Raw genomic sequence first — 15,803 nt, 5'->3', positions numbered from 1 at the left:
AAGAGATTTTTATCGGGAGGGATTTGTCTGTGTCATTGTGAATATTAACTCATTTAATAAGGCATCATTCACTTTTCTGACATGAAGGTCACTCAAGCCTCCAAATGTCTTGGTTAAAAATGTAGGCACATCTGATTTCTTTTTATAGACATGCTCAAGAACACCAGAATTGCCAAGTGCTTGGGATGGAAAGTCACTGGCAAAATCCAAATGTTCATAGTACAGAAAGGACTTGCCCTAGGGCCTTCCTCTGAGGGCTGACTCTGAGGAAACATGAAAATGCCAGAAGGCGAGGGCTTTCTTTGTGATGGCCTCCCAGTTGTAGAACAGCCTCCCCACAGCGACCTGGCTAATGCCAAATTTGTCCTTTTGGAGGGGTGGAGGGCAGGTTAAGATGGCCCTATGTGTCAAAGCTTTTTAAGATTAGATACCCAGGGATTAGGGGATTGCCTATCCCAGATGTCTTATGAAGTCTTTCTTTGCTATTGTTTGGTTCTAGATGTTTTAAGCCTTTTAATGTTTTTCTGATTTTATATATTTTCTTGTATTTTATTCGTTGTATTATAGACTGTTGTAAGCCACCCAGAGAGCTTCTAGCTAGAGATGGATAACTCTCGTCCGTGCATGTATTTATCCTTATCCTTGATTCTGCTCTATTTCCACAATAACCTGCAAAAAACCTGTCTAAAAACTTTTCCAAATGCTGACTTAAATACATAGTTTAATATATTTATATTTAAATGTAAATTTGAATGTGTTCAAACTGCTGAGAATTGCAAAATCCCGTGGGTAGCTAAGTCCCAGTTTGCATATTAGCACGCGAGGGGCAGATCAGGTCACTTTGTACAAGAATTTGCAAAGATCACATTCTTCTCCTGTTTTCTCTAGCTCAGCCTTTCCCAACTGGTGCTCTCTGGGTGCCTTAGACTATAAGTTCCCTCATTCCCAGCTGAGGGATGCTGGACAATGTGGTCTAACATAGCTGAAGTACACCAGGTTGGGGGGGGCTGATCCAGATTATGTGGGTCTGAGAGGCAAGATGTTAGGAGTGCCGCAGAGGAATCTAATACAACGGAATTTGTAAATAACTTGGAGTGGCTTCACCTCTGACCTGGAAGACTTCCTTGCCCAGGAAGACTCCCTTGCACCTTTATTCCTTAAGCCAGCTTCTGTGAAAGTCCCTTAGGAGCAGATGCTGGCACTGCCAGAGGTCCAGCCAGGCTGCCTCACATACAAATAAAATGGGTCAGATCCAAGGTTGCACAGAACAGAACTTCCAAGGGGTGAAAGTGGGTGAGGTAATTTTCATGGATTCCATTTCAGCCCCACAGTCTATGTTGCCAAAACACCACTCTGGAGCTGGGGAATCAGGCCCCTTCAAGAAAAGCAGGCAGGCGGGCAGGCAGGAGATATTCCAGGAAGCAGGAGGGAGAAGGAGGAATCTACCAAAAGCTCCACCCAACCCCTTTTCTCCTCTGCTCAGGACTCCACTGGATCCCAATTTCTTCCACCAAAGGAGGAGGAGCTTCCCTTTGGGGGATTCAGCTCTAGATCCAATCACATTTTTATGAGGTCTCTCTTCCGTGTGTGAAGGAAGGAAGACCCTCAACACCTCGTAAAGATATTATTTCCTGCCACCCCAGCCCCATTTTCTGAGATCCTTTCAAACGGAGTTGTCTGGGACTGAAATCAGGCCCTCCTGCACACAAGGTGTGGGGTCTTTTGCTGTCCCACCATGCATCCAATATTTATATCTTAGAATATCTGCATAGCTACTGGAAGAACTGGAGTCCTCCTGGTTAGACATGAATGGAGATTAAGGGATGTGCAGAATTCCAAATCTCCCTTTTCCCTTGTCCAACCCCAACAAGGGTCCTTCCATGTACTGATCTTTGTCTTTTCCTGTAATGCAGAACTGATTCTCTTCACAGCTGTTTCCTTAGTAGAGCAACGACTGCACCATTATTAACAGTGGTTTTTTAAGAGCTGGCACTGAGCCCAAATGTCTGCTCTGGGAAATGTTTTTGTTGTGCTACAGTTTCTCATTTCCCGTTTTAGTTGAGCTCGGATGTTTTTATTTACATATTCTCGGCAGCCTCGCAATGCTCCAGCTTCAGCGAAGCTTCGGTTTCACACTACATCTTTCCCTCCATTCTGCTTCCCTCTCTGCCCCGTTATTACACAAATGAACTGCTATTAAAATGTCATCTCTTCCTAATAATTCTAGTGTATTTGTGGCAGATCAGCACCCATTCATCATTTCCCACACCCAACCTCTTGGCCGAGAAGATTGATAGCCAGTAGCCAAATACAGTTAAAAATGGGAGCTCTGAGCTCCATCTCCATCTGTTATAAGTGAGCCTGCATGCAAAAATATACTTTGAAGAATATTTTCTTCTTTCCCCTAGCTTTGCCGCTATGAACATCTTGCTTTGTCTGATGGATGCAATGGCTCTTTTTCATTTCAAACACTCCCCAGAAAAGGCTGGAGCAAAAATAACTTAAAGTAGTAAGCAAAAATTAGTGCTGTAAAGTTTCTAACCATGCATACATGAAATGCTCCAAAAATACATCTAAAAATCCCTTTGTCTGAAAAAATTCTATTTATATTCAACACATATTTTTGTTTCCAACAGGACTGCAAGATAAATTTGATAAAGTTGTGTAGGGTGCAATCCCATGGGGATGACCCTAACCCTCTAACTGCGAGGATCGCAGGGGTCCTAAGCAGAAGGAACACAGGAGGTAGAGGCTGTTTTGCTCTGCAAAAGAGCTAGACAGCCAGCTTTGGCTCTCCAAATGCAGCACCCCGGGGTGTGGGGGAAGGAGACTGAGAAGCTGCCAACATAAGCTGTATCTTGACGGTGCTGGTCGCCTCCGCTCCCATTCCTGAAACCTGTTCCAAGATCAGTTCTTCAGCCTCAGAAAAAAAGCCAGCATGGTTATTTTGCACTGGCTGCAAGGGAGGGGGATTGGAGCATGGATACCCAGCTCTGGGGTTGGAGCAGTATTTCAGCCTCAGAACTAGAGAGCAGAACAATCCTTTGGCCCTGTGGGAAGTTGTCTTGGGAGTGGAGGAATGCGCACCCTGATTTCCCAAACTCGTAAGTTCCATTGAACAGAATGGGACTTACTTCTGCATAGATAGGAATGGGTTTCACAGGTGGGTTAGATACTTTGCTACAGGACTGGGGACCTGTTTTAGTTTGGGTGCCAGATTTATTCCCACAGACCAAACTGCTGAGCTGAAGGATGTCAAGGGAATGCCCATACCTCCCTGCCCATTTTCCCTTCCTATATTCAGAAGGATGAGGTTAATTTGCCTCTAGTTAAACAGTAGTTTAGCATGAGATCCAAACCCAGTCAGTGGCTTTGAGCTCACTCAAAGGATGAGTTGGGCTTTGAATTCTGAGTTTCCAGGTCTAAATCCAATCTACAGGTGAATCTTAATGATGCAAGTTTCAAATATACATACATAAATATAAAATATACATAAATATGAAATATTTCCAAATATTAAAAAAGGTAAAATAATAATAAATACATATAAGGCAGGCAGATTTCCTGCAGCAGGTACATCTGCTTTTTGAGAACAGAGGGCTGTGTCCCTTATGAAAGACTTTTGGCCATGACCCATCAGTGGGTCAGACTTGGCTTGCCATTCCAAGGGGCTGGAGCTGTGAACTCTAGATTTTTGACATACATGGCTCCTCTCCTTTCATCTTTATTGTTCAGAGAGGATCTGATAGTTCTGTCTGCACTTTCAGGTGCCTTGGAATCCTTGGGTATAGTCTGCAACAGTTCTTGATTACACATACACATTTTGCTGAAATTATCTCCCTTGGAGAAGCAATGGGGTTTTTCTTCATCTTGCATGCATGCAATGAACATTCATTTATTAATTTTTTTATACCAATGGATACCCAAAGCATTCTGGCTAATTCAGAACAAATTTCAGCAACATCAGCCATGCTAGAAATAGAAGCAGAATAACATTTTGATATGCAGAAAATGTAAATGGCATTTACATGTTGAGCAGCTAAAAAAAGGCAATTTATCAATGCAGCTAGACCAGCATTAAAAAGCCCCATATGCTGTGAGATGCCACCGAATGCCTCGGAGAAAAGGGCAGTTTTAACCTGGCACTGAAAGGATAACAGAGGTGGCGCCAGATGGGCTGCAGTGAGAAACTCTGTGCTTGGCATAAGGAGATGGTTGCTTCCAAGCTGTTTTTCCCACCCCTGAAAAAAAGTTCTAAGGTTGTACAGAAAGCAGATGTATTCTAATTAAGAGTATATTATTGGGAATAGATTTTGGGGTGGTCACATAAGACAGTGTAAATGAGTGAAAAGACATTTGCATTATAATCTGTATCTAACTCAAAAATGGAAACTGGCATGAATTGAAAGCAAGCTTAGACAGGTGCTTTGTGCATAGTTCACCTGGAAAAAGAAAATGATTACTTGAACGGCTTTGGGAGAATGGAGCAGTTTAATGAGAAGTAGGTGCCATGTAGAATTCCCAAACAAAGGGAATTCCAAGAAGGATGTATTCCCCACCCTCCATTTAAATAGCAAGCTTATCCAGGTTGGAGCTGCCTCCAGGAAGGAGATATAGATAAGCATGACTTCACCTCTTCCAGGGTGCCTGTTCTTTGTGGAAGGAGCCATCTTACAGGCCCTAGACATTGTCTGAGAAGTCATAGGGCTTTGCACATTTCCAGAATTGAGGTCAAAGGCTGTGCTGTGACTTCTCTGCTAGAAAGAACTTCATAGGCTGCTCTCCAAGGTCAGGAAAGCAACCTCAGAGAGGGCAGAAGGGGGTTTTGGGGTGGCAAGCAGCAGAGAATGGAGAGGCCTGGGCAGAAGGTATCCTAGGGCCTTCCCGGGCTCTTTCCCTCTTCCTTGGAAATGCTGCTGAAAACATGGAGCAGGACCAGCCAGGATTAGGACAATGCCTCCACTGCTCTTCCCATTCTCTGCTGAAGGAGAGTGAGCATCTGACTCTTGGGCCTCACATTTTCCCCCACAGAGTTGTGCCCCAAGAGGTAAAAAATATCTTAACCTCACTGCAGACTTACATAGCCCATTCCAATGGAAAGGCATCCAGTTCTCACGAAAGGTTTTCCCGTATTTGTCTTCCTACCATTCCTAGCCGAGACAGAGTTGGGCTCCAAAATTTGCAGTTTTGCAAAGGAAATACAGATGTATCTCTTGGCTCTCAGATCATATCATTGGTGGCATTAAAAATATTGGCACTGCCAGTCATTTGTGTGGCCAGGCAAATGTTGGGCACTCCAGTTTCTGAGAGAAAACACTGGGAGACAAGCAGAACCACTCAGAATTTGCAAAGGACCTGGTCCCAGGAAGGACGTTCCCATGAGTGTGGAAAGTACAGTCTTTCCAGCAGGAAATGTGATGCAGATGCAGCATGAATGAGCTACCTCTATAATTCAATTTCCAATTGCTGCAATCACTGCTGCTGTTTTCTGATAGTGTGGATTGTGTGCTGTGAAGGAGAGCCAAATACACCGTACACTGATCTATAAAAACTAAACGGATGGTGCTATAAACGGATCATCAGAAAAGGCCCCCAGTAGTGCCTTAATGTTCTCGGGTTGCAATGTTTTCGACATTGTCTGATTTGTTTCAACATTGTATTACAGATCCCTTCTACAATCAGGTCTATCCATCAGGATAAAATCCTAGCACTTAGACAACAGACACAGTTCTTGTGGGAGGCTTATTTTTCTTCGGTTGAGAAGATTGTATTGACCACACTAGAGGTGAGTAACAATTCTCTGATATTAGTCAGAGCTGAGCCGTTGATCTTCTCTTTGCCTGGACTTTGTCTGACCTTGCTTTTAGGGCATGCCATGGGTCCTTCTGCAAAAGGGAGGTGTGTGGGTATGCGAGGAGGGGGCAGGCAGAGAAAGACCTTCAGCATCTCTGTAGCTTTTCTTCCCTAAGGAAATATGTTCTTTGTTACAAGGACTGGGGTAAGAAGAAAAATGCAGTGACAAATGAGAAACTATCCAGCTTGCAGGGAAAAGTTGCTTCACAGAGACTAGCAGATTTTTGAGAGCTTTTGGACTGATCAATCGGTATTCCTGTCTTTCTTGGTAAATGGGTAGTGTAAAGAACTTCACTGGAAAAACAGTCTTTTGAAGAAGTGGTGTTGTAAAAGCACGCACACCCTCTTTTCAGGAATACTTTCCACCCCAGAGTGTTTTAATGACCTTTCAGTGATTTTGAGGAGTGGGTACTCACTGGACCCAAGGATTAAAGAGGAAGATGACAGAAACACAACAAGAACCTCTGCTGAGAAATAATACATTTACTCATTTTCGAAAAGCATTTCGGTAGAGCTGTGGCTGAATGCAACAATCCCCCTTTATTCAGAATATGAGTTGAACTTACTCCTATCAATTTCAATCTTATGGAATAATACATAGGGAGTAGAATTAGATGGAAAGTGATGTCTGTCTAACCCACCCTACTTACTCTGGCTGAGAAATTTCCATGTCCATTCCTGCATGTGAATTTAGAAGTATTTGTATAACCAGTAGAAATGGGCTTTTTGTGTAGCTACATGCTAATGTGAAAAACAGAATTTTTCTGCAGGGATTTTGAAAAGATACCCCTTTAAAAGGCAAACCCCAGATTCAGGAACGTATGTACAGCAATTTTCTCTGTGCTTTTTATTGTTAGTGAAGGAGTTATAAATCGGTTCCATTTCTGCCCTTTCCTATATCCTATTCCCCCCACCCGCAAATTGTTCCTCTGTTCTCACTTGCAATTAAATGTAGTTTTCATGTCTAGAATGGCCATCTGTTAAATTTGGTGTAGCCCTTAGGTTCAGTAATAGTGATCTGGTAGTCCTGAAGCAGAAGGCTGGTACAAGCATCATCACTGGAAACCTATTTCAAAACTGAACAGGGTGGGATAATGAGGAAGCATGCCTGCAGGTGCGCCTGAATCTCAGCAATGAATCCAGAGTGAGACAGCATGATGCAATTTTAAGACAGAACTGTCTGTGCTGGTGCAGCTCAGCTGACATGGCATTTCTGCTTGCAATGGGTTGGTCAGTTCTTCTGATAGGTGGAACGATGGACAGTGGAACATATAAACCTGCCTTATACCAAGCCAGAGCAATGCTACGTCTGTCTCAGTTTTGTCTGCACTGCTGGGCAGTGGATTTCCCAGTTAGCTACAAGTTTTTCATCTCTCCTTGGAGATGGAACCTGCAATCTTGTGCATGCAAAGCAGATATTCTACCACCGACCTGTTGGTGTGTCTCTGCACTGCGTGGGTTTTTCTCTAGGAATTTTCTCAGCAGTACTTGGAGATTCCAAGAAGCAAATCTAGGACCTTACGCTTGCGAAGCATGCACTTTACTGCTCAGCTTGGGTCCCTCCCTGATAGACTTTTATCTTGGCAGTTTTTGATACCACTGACCATGGTATCTTTCTGGATCAGCTTTTCAGGTTAGGTGTAAGAAGCATGATGGTTCCGCTATTGCCTGCAGGGTCAGTTTTAGAAGTTGGCACTGGCAGGCAGCTGCTTGACCCCATCGCAGTTGTACTTAGGGATGGGTGAGATATCCAGTAGAAGGTGAAACTCGTCCTCCCTCCAATTCTGGTACATTAACCCCCTGCTGGGGCCAACTCACTGTTGAAAGTGTCAAACCAGGTCGCAGATTTCTGTCTCTAAGACAGCTTGCGATTTGCACAATTTTTTTAAAAAAAAAACCCTACAAAATGTTGTGCAAATCCTGCAATTTGTGCAGATCGGAAGACAGAAACTATGCCGTTCCAGCAAAAAGTGTGCTAGAACTATGTAGTTTTCATCTTCCAACCTGCAAACTTTGCAGGATTTAGACAAATTTCCTTAGCATTTAAAAAAGATCTGCAAACTGCATCCCGTTTAGGAAATGGTAGTTCACTGAGAAAATACCCATTTGACCCACTTGAAGTCATTGGATCAGACAGGCATCAAGCTCAATTGAGCCAGACTTCTTGGGTCAGCACATCCCTAACTGTGCTGTGGAGTCCCACAAGGGTCCAAATTACCCACCTTGCATAAAAACACCTATATGAAACTGCTGGCCGAGATCTTCAGGGAATTTGGAGTGAGCTGTCAGCATTATTCTGATGACAGTTGTATTTCTCCATGATATCTGAGTCAGAGGAGACTTCAGGTGCTCAACCACTGTCTAGACTCAGTAATGGGTTGGATGAAGGCCAATAAACTGAGGTTGCATCCTGACACGATGAAGGTCCTATAGGTAAGTAATTCTTGCATCAATGAGTTCAGTATACCAGCTGTTCTAGATGGGTTTGAGCTCCCTCTTAAAGAACAAATACTTACCTTGCAGGCCTATAGATTTTTGTGCCTAGGAGTGCTCTCTATCAGCTTTGGCTGATTCACAAGTTGCACTCATTCCTGTGTGAAGACAGATTGTCCAGAGTGCTTCATGCTGACTAGGATACCTTAAGCATTGTTTGGGGGACTATGCTTGAAGATTCCCAAGAATTTCCCAAGAATCCCCAAACCTGACTGAGCCTGTGCCTGTAAATTTTGGAACAACATAGAAAGGCTGTTTCTTGGAATGAAAAGGGCTTTGCTTAAAAATGTAGCTTATGGACTGTCTTCTGTGAAATGTTTTAATAATGTACTGCAGATATTTATTAGGCTGAATTGTATGCTTTTAATTCTCTATTTTATTTGTTTGTTTTTTGGAAGCCAGTTAGTTGTCCAGTGTGGTCTGCACTCTGTACTAAATGAGGGAAAAGTTTGCATTCTATGCCAAGGAAACAAGATTCTGTGATGAACACCTTATTTAAATTAAGAGCATTAGCTTAATGTATTCTGCAGTTTTCTACTTAGTGCAATTTATTTTGGCTCTGCTAGTTATGGGAAAGGACATGGATCAATACAGCCCATTGAAAATACCCAACTTTTGACAAATGGCTATCTAGCTAATGAGATAGCCAAGTCCTACTCACACAGTTCCAAGCATATCTTGGTGACCATAATGGCCAGAAACTTCTTTCCTTTTTAAAAAGTTAAGTATTTCAGGCTACTGACTTTTGTGCCTGATATGAAATTCTCTGTTTTCTTCTATGTTTGCACAGAATCACAGTGGAATAGTAAATGTAGCTGTGCCATTTATTTTCTTTGGGTCAGAGAAAACTGTGCTGTCATTCCATTCTGATTCCATGCAATTTGTGTTCCTGGCACTGTATTGTTTATATATTTGGGGGCAGTAAAGAAAAAGGTGGAGGTAAAGGTTAAAGTCATCATGATTCTAAAGAAGTGCCCATCCCATCTAACATTTCCACTCGACTAATTATTTAACACAGGACATCAGTGGCAAAATTTTAGGAAGGATTAATCAGCCTCTCAGCTGGCATACCCATTTTACACACTAACAATATTTTGACTTTAAATGCAGCCATCTAATAAGTTGCTAGGTTGCCAAAGTGTCTGCAGCAGCTAATGAGGTAGTTTGAATACCATTATGTGAGGCTTCTTAACCCACAGGAATATGTACAAGTTCAGCATCATCTGGGCTGTTTAACAGAAAAAAGAAAGGAATGCCAAACAATCTGTCTCTTGCTGACTTTTACAAAAGGTGCAATGATTGCTGTCTTGAGCTGCAATCTCCAGTTTCTCATTAGGACCTTCTTAAGAAATGTTTATCTCTTATTTTTCAGATTATTCAAGACAGAATATTTAAGCACATATCACGCAACAGCTTAATATGGAATAAAGACCCTGGAGGGTTATTTGTACTGCCACAGTATTCATCATATCTAGGAGATTTTCCTTACTATTATGCTAACTTAGGTAAGCAATTCAATTCTGGAGGCTGAGGAGGATTTCTGGGTGGTGTGGAGTTGATGGCCCAGTTCCATATGGAATTCTCACCTTCATGCAATGCAGTCCTACAGTCCATCATGTGCAAACCTCATGAACAATGTCCCCTGCCTCTTTCCAGGGTTACCATTCCTGCTAATAGCTTTGCTTCTCCTGCTGGGGGTGGGGTGTATCAGACCCATTTTGGCCCCCTACCTGGCCTTCCAGATGACCGCACCCCCATCCTGTTCCCCAGCCACCAATCATTCAGTGCTTTCCTGTTTTTTGTGCGGCATTTTTCCTATTCTAAAACTTTGAAATGGCTCTTCAAAGACTTGGTTACATGCAGCAATAGCTTCAGAGTGTAATCCCATGCATATTTAGGCTGGCTATGGAAGGCTGGGAGTTGTAGGGCTGTTTTCTGTCTAAACATAAAAAGGCTCGCACCCTTAAACTATAATGCACTGGTATTTTTGGTATTTTGGTCACACACCCCTTTCCTTCAGCCCTGCCCAAGAGCAACTCTGAAACTGAATTTGACTGTAAAGCTGAAAAAAGTTCCCCAATCCAGTGCTTGCCCCAAAAGCCAGTTCACTTTTTGAGTGTTGAAATCCAAACATTTTAAAAAATATCAAGAAGGTATTTGAGCATTCATTCAGGGCATTTGAAAAACCTAATCTGGCCACAGCTGTCTTCTTCCCTGTTAGTCTCCCCACTGCCTCAGCTAATCCCTCCTTTAATTTGGGGGTGGAGGACAGATAACAGTAGCAGAGCGTGGTAGAGATCGCCTCTTTAATTCTCCTAGTTATGTGCGCATCTGTGCAAAGTATATTTTCTTGTAAACTGGGGGTGGAAACATAGGCATGAAGTGGTAGCTGGTTTGGGTGTTTGCCTGGAAACTATAGTCATGATGGACTCTGCTGTATAGAAACACAGAAACAGAGCAAGTCAGAAGGGGCTTCACAGGCCATCTAGTCTGACCCTCAGCTCCAGCCAGCTCCACTCACGACATGCCTACCATGTGCATGTCCAGCCTATCCTTGAACATCCTCCCCAGTGGGGCTTCAACCACCTCCCATGTATAGTTTCCAGGAATGCACATGTATCACAAAACCATGGTTAATGCTGAGGGTGTGCGGAGGAATCAGCCCAGCAGAGGTGTGGGGAAGGAAGGCTGCCTTTCGGTTTTCAAATTGCATTTGTCAAGTCGCTCTGTTCCATTTCCATGAGGCCATTGCACTGCCAGTACTGTCTACCCAGATCTGTAGTTCATGTCATCTTATTTATTTATTTATTCATTTATTTATTTAGAATATTTATATGCCGTCCTTTGCAAAAGCCTCAGGACGGCTTACAAAGATAAAATATAAATATCACCAAACATCATTCGCAATAACATCCTCTGATGTGCTCCAGATGAGTCAAGGGATGCTGGGAGTTGTAGTTCAACATACCTGGAGGGCAACAAATTGGAGAGTAGCCTCTCTGCAAGAGGAAAACCATAGACTGTTCATCCTTTCCTTCTTGCAGCAGGCATTTCTCTGTAGATAATATGCTCAAATTGTCTACCTTTGGAGTCTGCAGTCTTTCATTGCATGGTTGGCATAGAGGCTTTTTGTACCTCCAAAATGGCTTATTACCTCCGGATGCATTACAAAAAATCTTCTGACTGTGGTTGAAACAGAATCCAGAAAGCAAGTAACGCAATGGGAGGAGAAGGGGGCTAAAAAAAACCAAGGACATTTGCTATGCCCGATATGTATGTATGTTTACCAGGCTGGCATGTCACTTCGTGCCATGAACAGCCATCCCAGTTACCTGGAAGAACCCAACATGAGGCAGTCACTCTGCACAGACACCTGTATGTGCAGAAGGTTGATTCGCAGGTGCCTCCATGTAGAGCATCCACCATGCATGAAATTCTAGGTCACGGCTGGGGAACCTTTTTCAGCTGGAGAGCAAATTGCAGTCTGGAAAAGGCAGTGCTGGCTCCAGGTTTTGAGGGCCTCTGGGCAAGGCACACTCAAGAGGTCCTTCCCTTGATGAGTTCACCTTCTCATCACCATGGTCTCCAGATGTTCTCGCACCTCCTTTTTCTCAACATGGCTACTGCCTGCTTGCTCAACAGGCAATGAGCCATTGAGCAAGGAGGTGTTGGCTGCTCTGCTTCCTTCTTACCACTCCATTTTCTGGGCAGCTGAAGAAGTAGGGTGCTAATGGGGAAGGGGAGAAACCAAGCACAGGGGCCCCTTCAAAGCCAGTGATGGTGTGTGGGCCAGTAGCAAGTGCCCAGCCATGCCTATCCCTGATGCCAGCCCCTGGGGGAAGGTGCCAGAGGCTGCATCCCATCAATGTGTGTGGCTTCAATGTTGTTATCACCTATTTTAATCCTACTGAGAAGCAAGGAGTACAAGGCTTCTGCATCTCAAATACCAGGCCTCCGTATGTTTACTCAGACCCAAGCAGGACAGAGTTACTTACCAGCACTTTAAATAACCCAAGTTGCTGCATGTTTACTCAGCAGATAAGAGCTGAGACCAGGGAAATGCTCTTATCTCCAATCTGCTGTTTCCTAACAAGAGGGAAGGGAGCTGGCAGGCTAAATGGGGAAACCCCACAAGTAACCAGAAGCTCTCCATCCCTTTTCTAAGGGCATGTAGAGGTCAGGCTTTCTAGCCTGGTAGGTCTATGAATGCAGCCTGTGACCAAGGAGTTGCCCTGCACAGTATCCAAGATGTCTGACAAGTAGAGCAATTCCCAGTTTCAGAGAAGGGCTGTTCAAAAGAGCCTCTTCCATGCATTCTGCCCATGCATGGAGGGACCGGCAAGTCCATGCTTGTCAGCCCCCTTCATGTGCTGTTCCTCGCACCTTTATGTACACTGAGTCCCATGCTATTCTGCACAACGGGGGGGGGGGGGCAGCCTTTATGGAGATCCCTAGAGTCGTAAAGGACTGCAGTGCCATTCGAGCAGCAAAGCTACCGCTCTGCTAAGTTAGACCAGTGGTCCATCCAACACAGTATTTCTTGCAATGACTGGTAGTGGCTTTCCAGGAGATCAAAGAGGGCTTTTCCTTTGCCCACTGCCTGACCCTTTTAACTGAACAAACTGGAGGCTGAACTCGGGAACTTCTGCATGCAAAATACATGCCTTGCGCTGCTCATCAGGCCCCTGCCTGAGTTCTATTTTGATGGATTCTGAGGATGTAATTGTTTTAAAATCCCCGGCTGTTTGTTTGTGATTTGCTGGTGTTTATTAAGTGTATTGATTTTTTCCCACAGTGTTGTTATTGTACAGAACTTTTACTATGTAAAATATGGAATCTTAAAGGTAACCAAAAATGAATCAACTGATTCATTTCTCTTTGGTGATTTTACTTTCCAGGTGTCAAGCCTCCGTCCAAATTCACAGCCGTGATCCATGCCGTCACTCCTTTAGTTTCTCAGTCTCAACCTGTGCTGAAGCTCTTGGTTGCAGTCGCCAAATCTCAGTACTGTGCCCAGGTGAGGAATTACACTTGTCCTCCAGGTGGTTGACCAATATAGATAAGAATGCTCAACTTACTATGCCTCTTGGCTCGCGATGGCAAATTCTGGGCAACTTGCAAATACAGGGCATCCATGAAAGCATGAAAAAGCAGTGCAGATGGCCTTTGTTACACATGAGCAGATGAAACTGCTTTATATTGAGATGTGCTGTTATGCCTTTCCAGGGTGTCTGTGTAAGGCTTTTCCATAGAAAGAGCCACGCTGGATCAGACCAGAAGCCTTCTGTTAATCCAGCCTTCTGTTAGCAAAGCAGTCAACCACATGCCCGTGAGAAGCCTGCAAGTAGGACATGAGTGCAGGGCCCATGTTTCCCAGCAGCTTGTTTGCAGAGCCATGCTTTGCAGATGTCAGTGGTTTAGAAATAGCTGCAAACAAAGACGTAAGTATTGCGTCTGCTACCAGAGGTAATATATAGCCGCCATAAGTAGTTGTCATTAATAGCCTTCCTCACATCTGTTAGCTGCGACCCTTTACTGGAGAGAGCAGGGACCAAAAGTGGAACTTTCTCAGTACCAAGCATGTGTTCTTTCGCTGAGCTGGGGCTCCACCACCCTTGCCAGAAGGGGCCATCCATTAAGTACAGAGCCAGTGAAAAATACAGCAAATTGGGGGAGGGTTCCTTGGAGGATTATGTTCAACAGCATCTTTGCAACAGGACTAATCTTTTTAACGGGATAATGGATGGCTTTCATCTTCGTCTACAGTCTGTTCATGGATTTTGTTGTGGTTGTTATATATTATCTGGCTGGAACCCTCCATGTTTTAAAATAAGAAAAATCAGAAGCCGGTGTCCAGGGAATCCAAATTCTGTAACTTGCTCAGATTGTGCAAATTAAGCTTAGCATATTTCCTGTTTGAATGCTTCTGCAATTGTAACCATTTTGCATGATCTGTTTTTGCTGGGCATCGAAGATCTAGGATGGACATGGAGGTCCCCCTACCACACACCAGAAACCTTGCTCACCTCCCTCTGTTTTTCTGAGATTTCAGCAAGTGTCATTCACATGCTTCCAAGTGTATCCTTCTAACCAAAAGGGATAGAAACTTGCATGTTTTAAAAATAAACTCAAAGATTCTTAAGAAGTCGAGTCTACTTCCCACAGCACATTCTGGCATTCTTCTGTGTTCCTGGCAATGGCGCAGCCATGGAAGTTGGTAAATTCAGTGGAATTTTGCACCCAGAGTCACATTCTGTACTCCCACAGAATTGTAGCAGACACCACAAGGCCCCACATACGATGCCAGTGGGATTGAGGACTGAAGATCCCACTTTAGCAGAAGGCCATGACTTTCAAAATAAGTTCCTAAGATCCTCCCAGATACTTTGTGGTTTGAAGTCCTGATGGGATCTTTCAAATGCAATGTTTTCCTCACTGTCAGTACAGTTGACTTTTTAAAAAAAAGTTTGCTATATATTTTTCCCTAGATAAAAATTGGATTGTTAGAGGGGTTCTTTGTTAAAAGATTTGGATTGATCTGTGGAGTGAATTTGGTGTGTGAGCCCCATCTTTAGGCTGGGCTTACTGAAAGCCAGAAAGAGAGAACCTGGCACCCTAGGGATGTTTTGGACTCCAGCATCTATCATCCTTGACCATTGACATTGCTGGCTTTGGCTTTTGAGAGGTATAGTCCAAAACATCTCTGGCAATGGGCTATGCTGGCTTTGGCTGATGGGAGTTGTGATCCAAAACATCTAGAGGGCTCTAGGTTGTCTATCCCTGCTGTAAGCATGTTATTAATGACAACGGTTGGTTTTCTTTCAGATCATTGTCTTATGGAATTGTGATAAACCCCTCCCTGCCAAGCACCGCTGGCCTGCAACTGCTGTGCCTGTCATTGTCATCGAAGGAGAGAGCAAGGTAGGAAGATGCTGCAGGACATCCATCCATCTAAGGCATTTTTGTCCCATCCTGTACAAAAGTCACAGAGGCACGAGGACTGCACAGCTATTTGTGTGGATGCTAATTTTTTACAATTGTATTAGCTTTTGCTCCCCAGCCTGAAGGGACACCATACGTGTTGAAACTCGCCCCCACCTTTGTCCCACGTTCCCAAAACCTCAAGGCTGCTTGCAGTCCAATTTTAAAACCAGAAAAAAGCAACACTCAAAACCAACTTCATAAACATATGATAAAAAATAAATAATGACTTTCCCAATTATTCCACCGTCTCCCACACCAAAAAGACCCCAACAATCCCCTTGGTGATTTACAAAGCCCAACAGCTTCTCTAAATGTGAACATTGCATAATAAACTGTACAAAATTGCATTTTTGGAGGTGATATCACTATTTTATAATCTAGGGCCACAACCAGAACCCTGTTTCCTTGTTGCAAGTAACAACTTCTCAGATCTGCATAGAGAAGGATGTGCTTTATTTGATGTGTTTTCTTTT

The 15,803-nt window shown here is 43.6% G+C and overlaps 1 protein-coding gene across 1 annotated transcript in view; it reads left to right on the top strand.

Annotated features, from left to right (window-relative positions):
- The window catches only part of EXT1 (exostosin glycosyltransferase 1), a 252,616-nt gene that overhangs the window by 218,088 nt on the left and 18,725 nt on the right, over positions 1–15,803 (top strand). Inside the window, exons 4-7 of the mRNA XM_044421813.1 lie at positions 5,666–5,785; positions 9,719–9,851; positions 13,245–13,363; positions 15,172–15,267. Coding sequence (XP_044277748.1) covers positions 5,666–5,785; positions 9,719–9,851; positions 13,245–13,363; positions 15,172–15,267 — 468 coding nt within the window. The remainder of the gene's footprint in view (positions 1–5,665; positions 5,786–9,718; positions 9,852–13,244; positions 13,364–15,171; positions 15,268–15,803) is intronic.

The sequence above is a fragment of the Varanus komodoensis genome, unplaced genomic scaffold, assembly GCF_004798865.1.
Source record: "Varanus komodoensis strain SLA01 unplaced genomic scaffold, ASM479886v1 scaffold12, whole genome shotgun sequence".
Lineage (NCBI taxonomy): Eukaryota > Metazoa > Chordata > Lepidosauria > Squamata > Varanidae > Varanus > Varanus komodoensis.
This window is presented reverse-complemented; position numbering and strand designations above follow the sequence as displayed.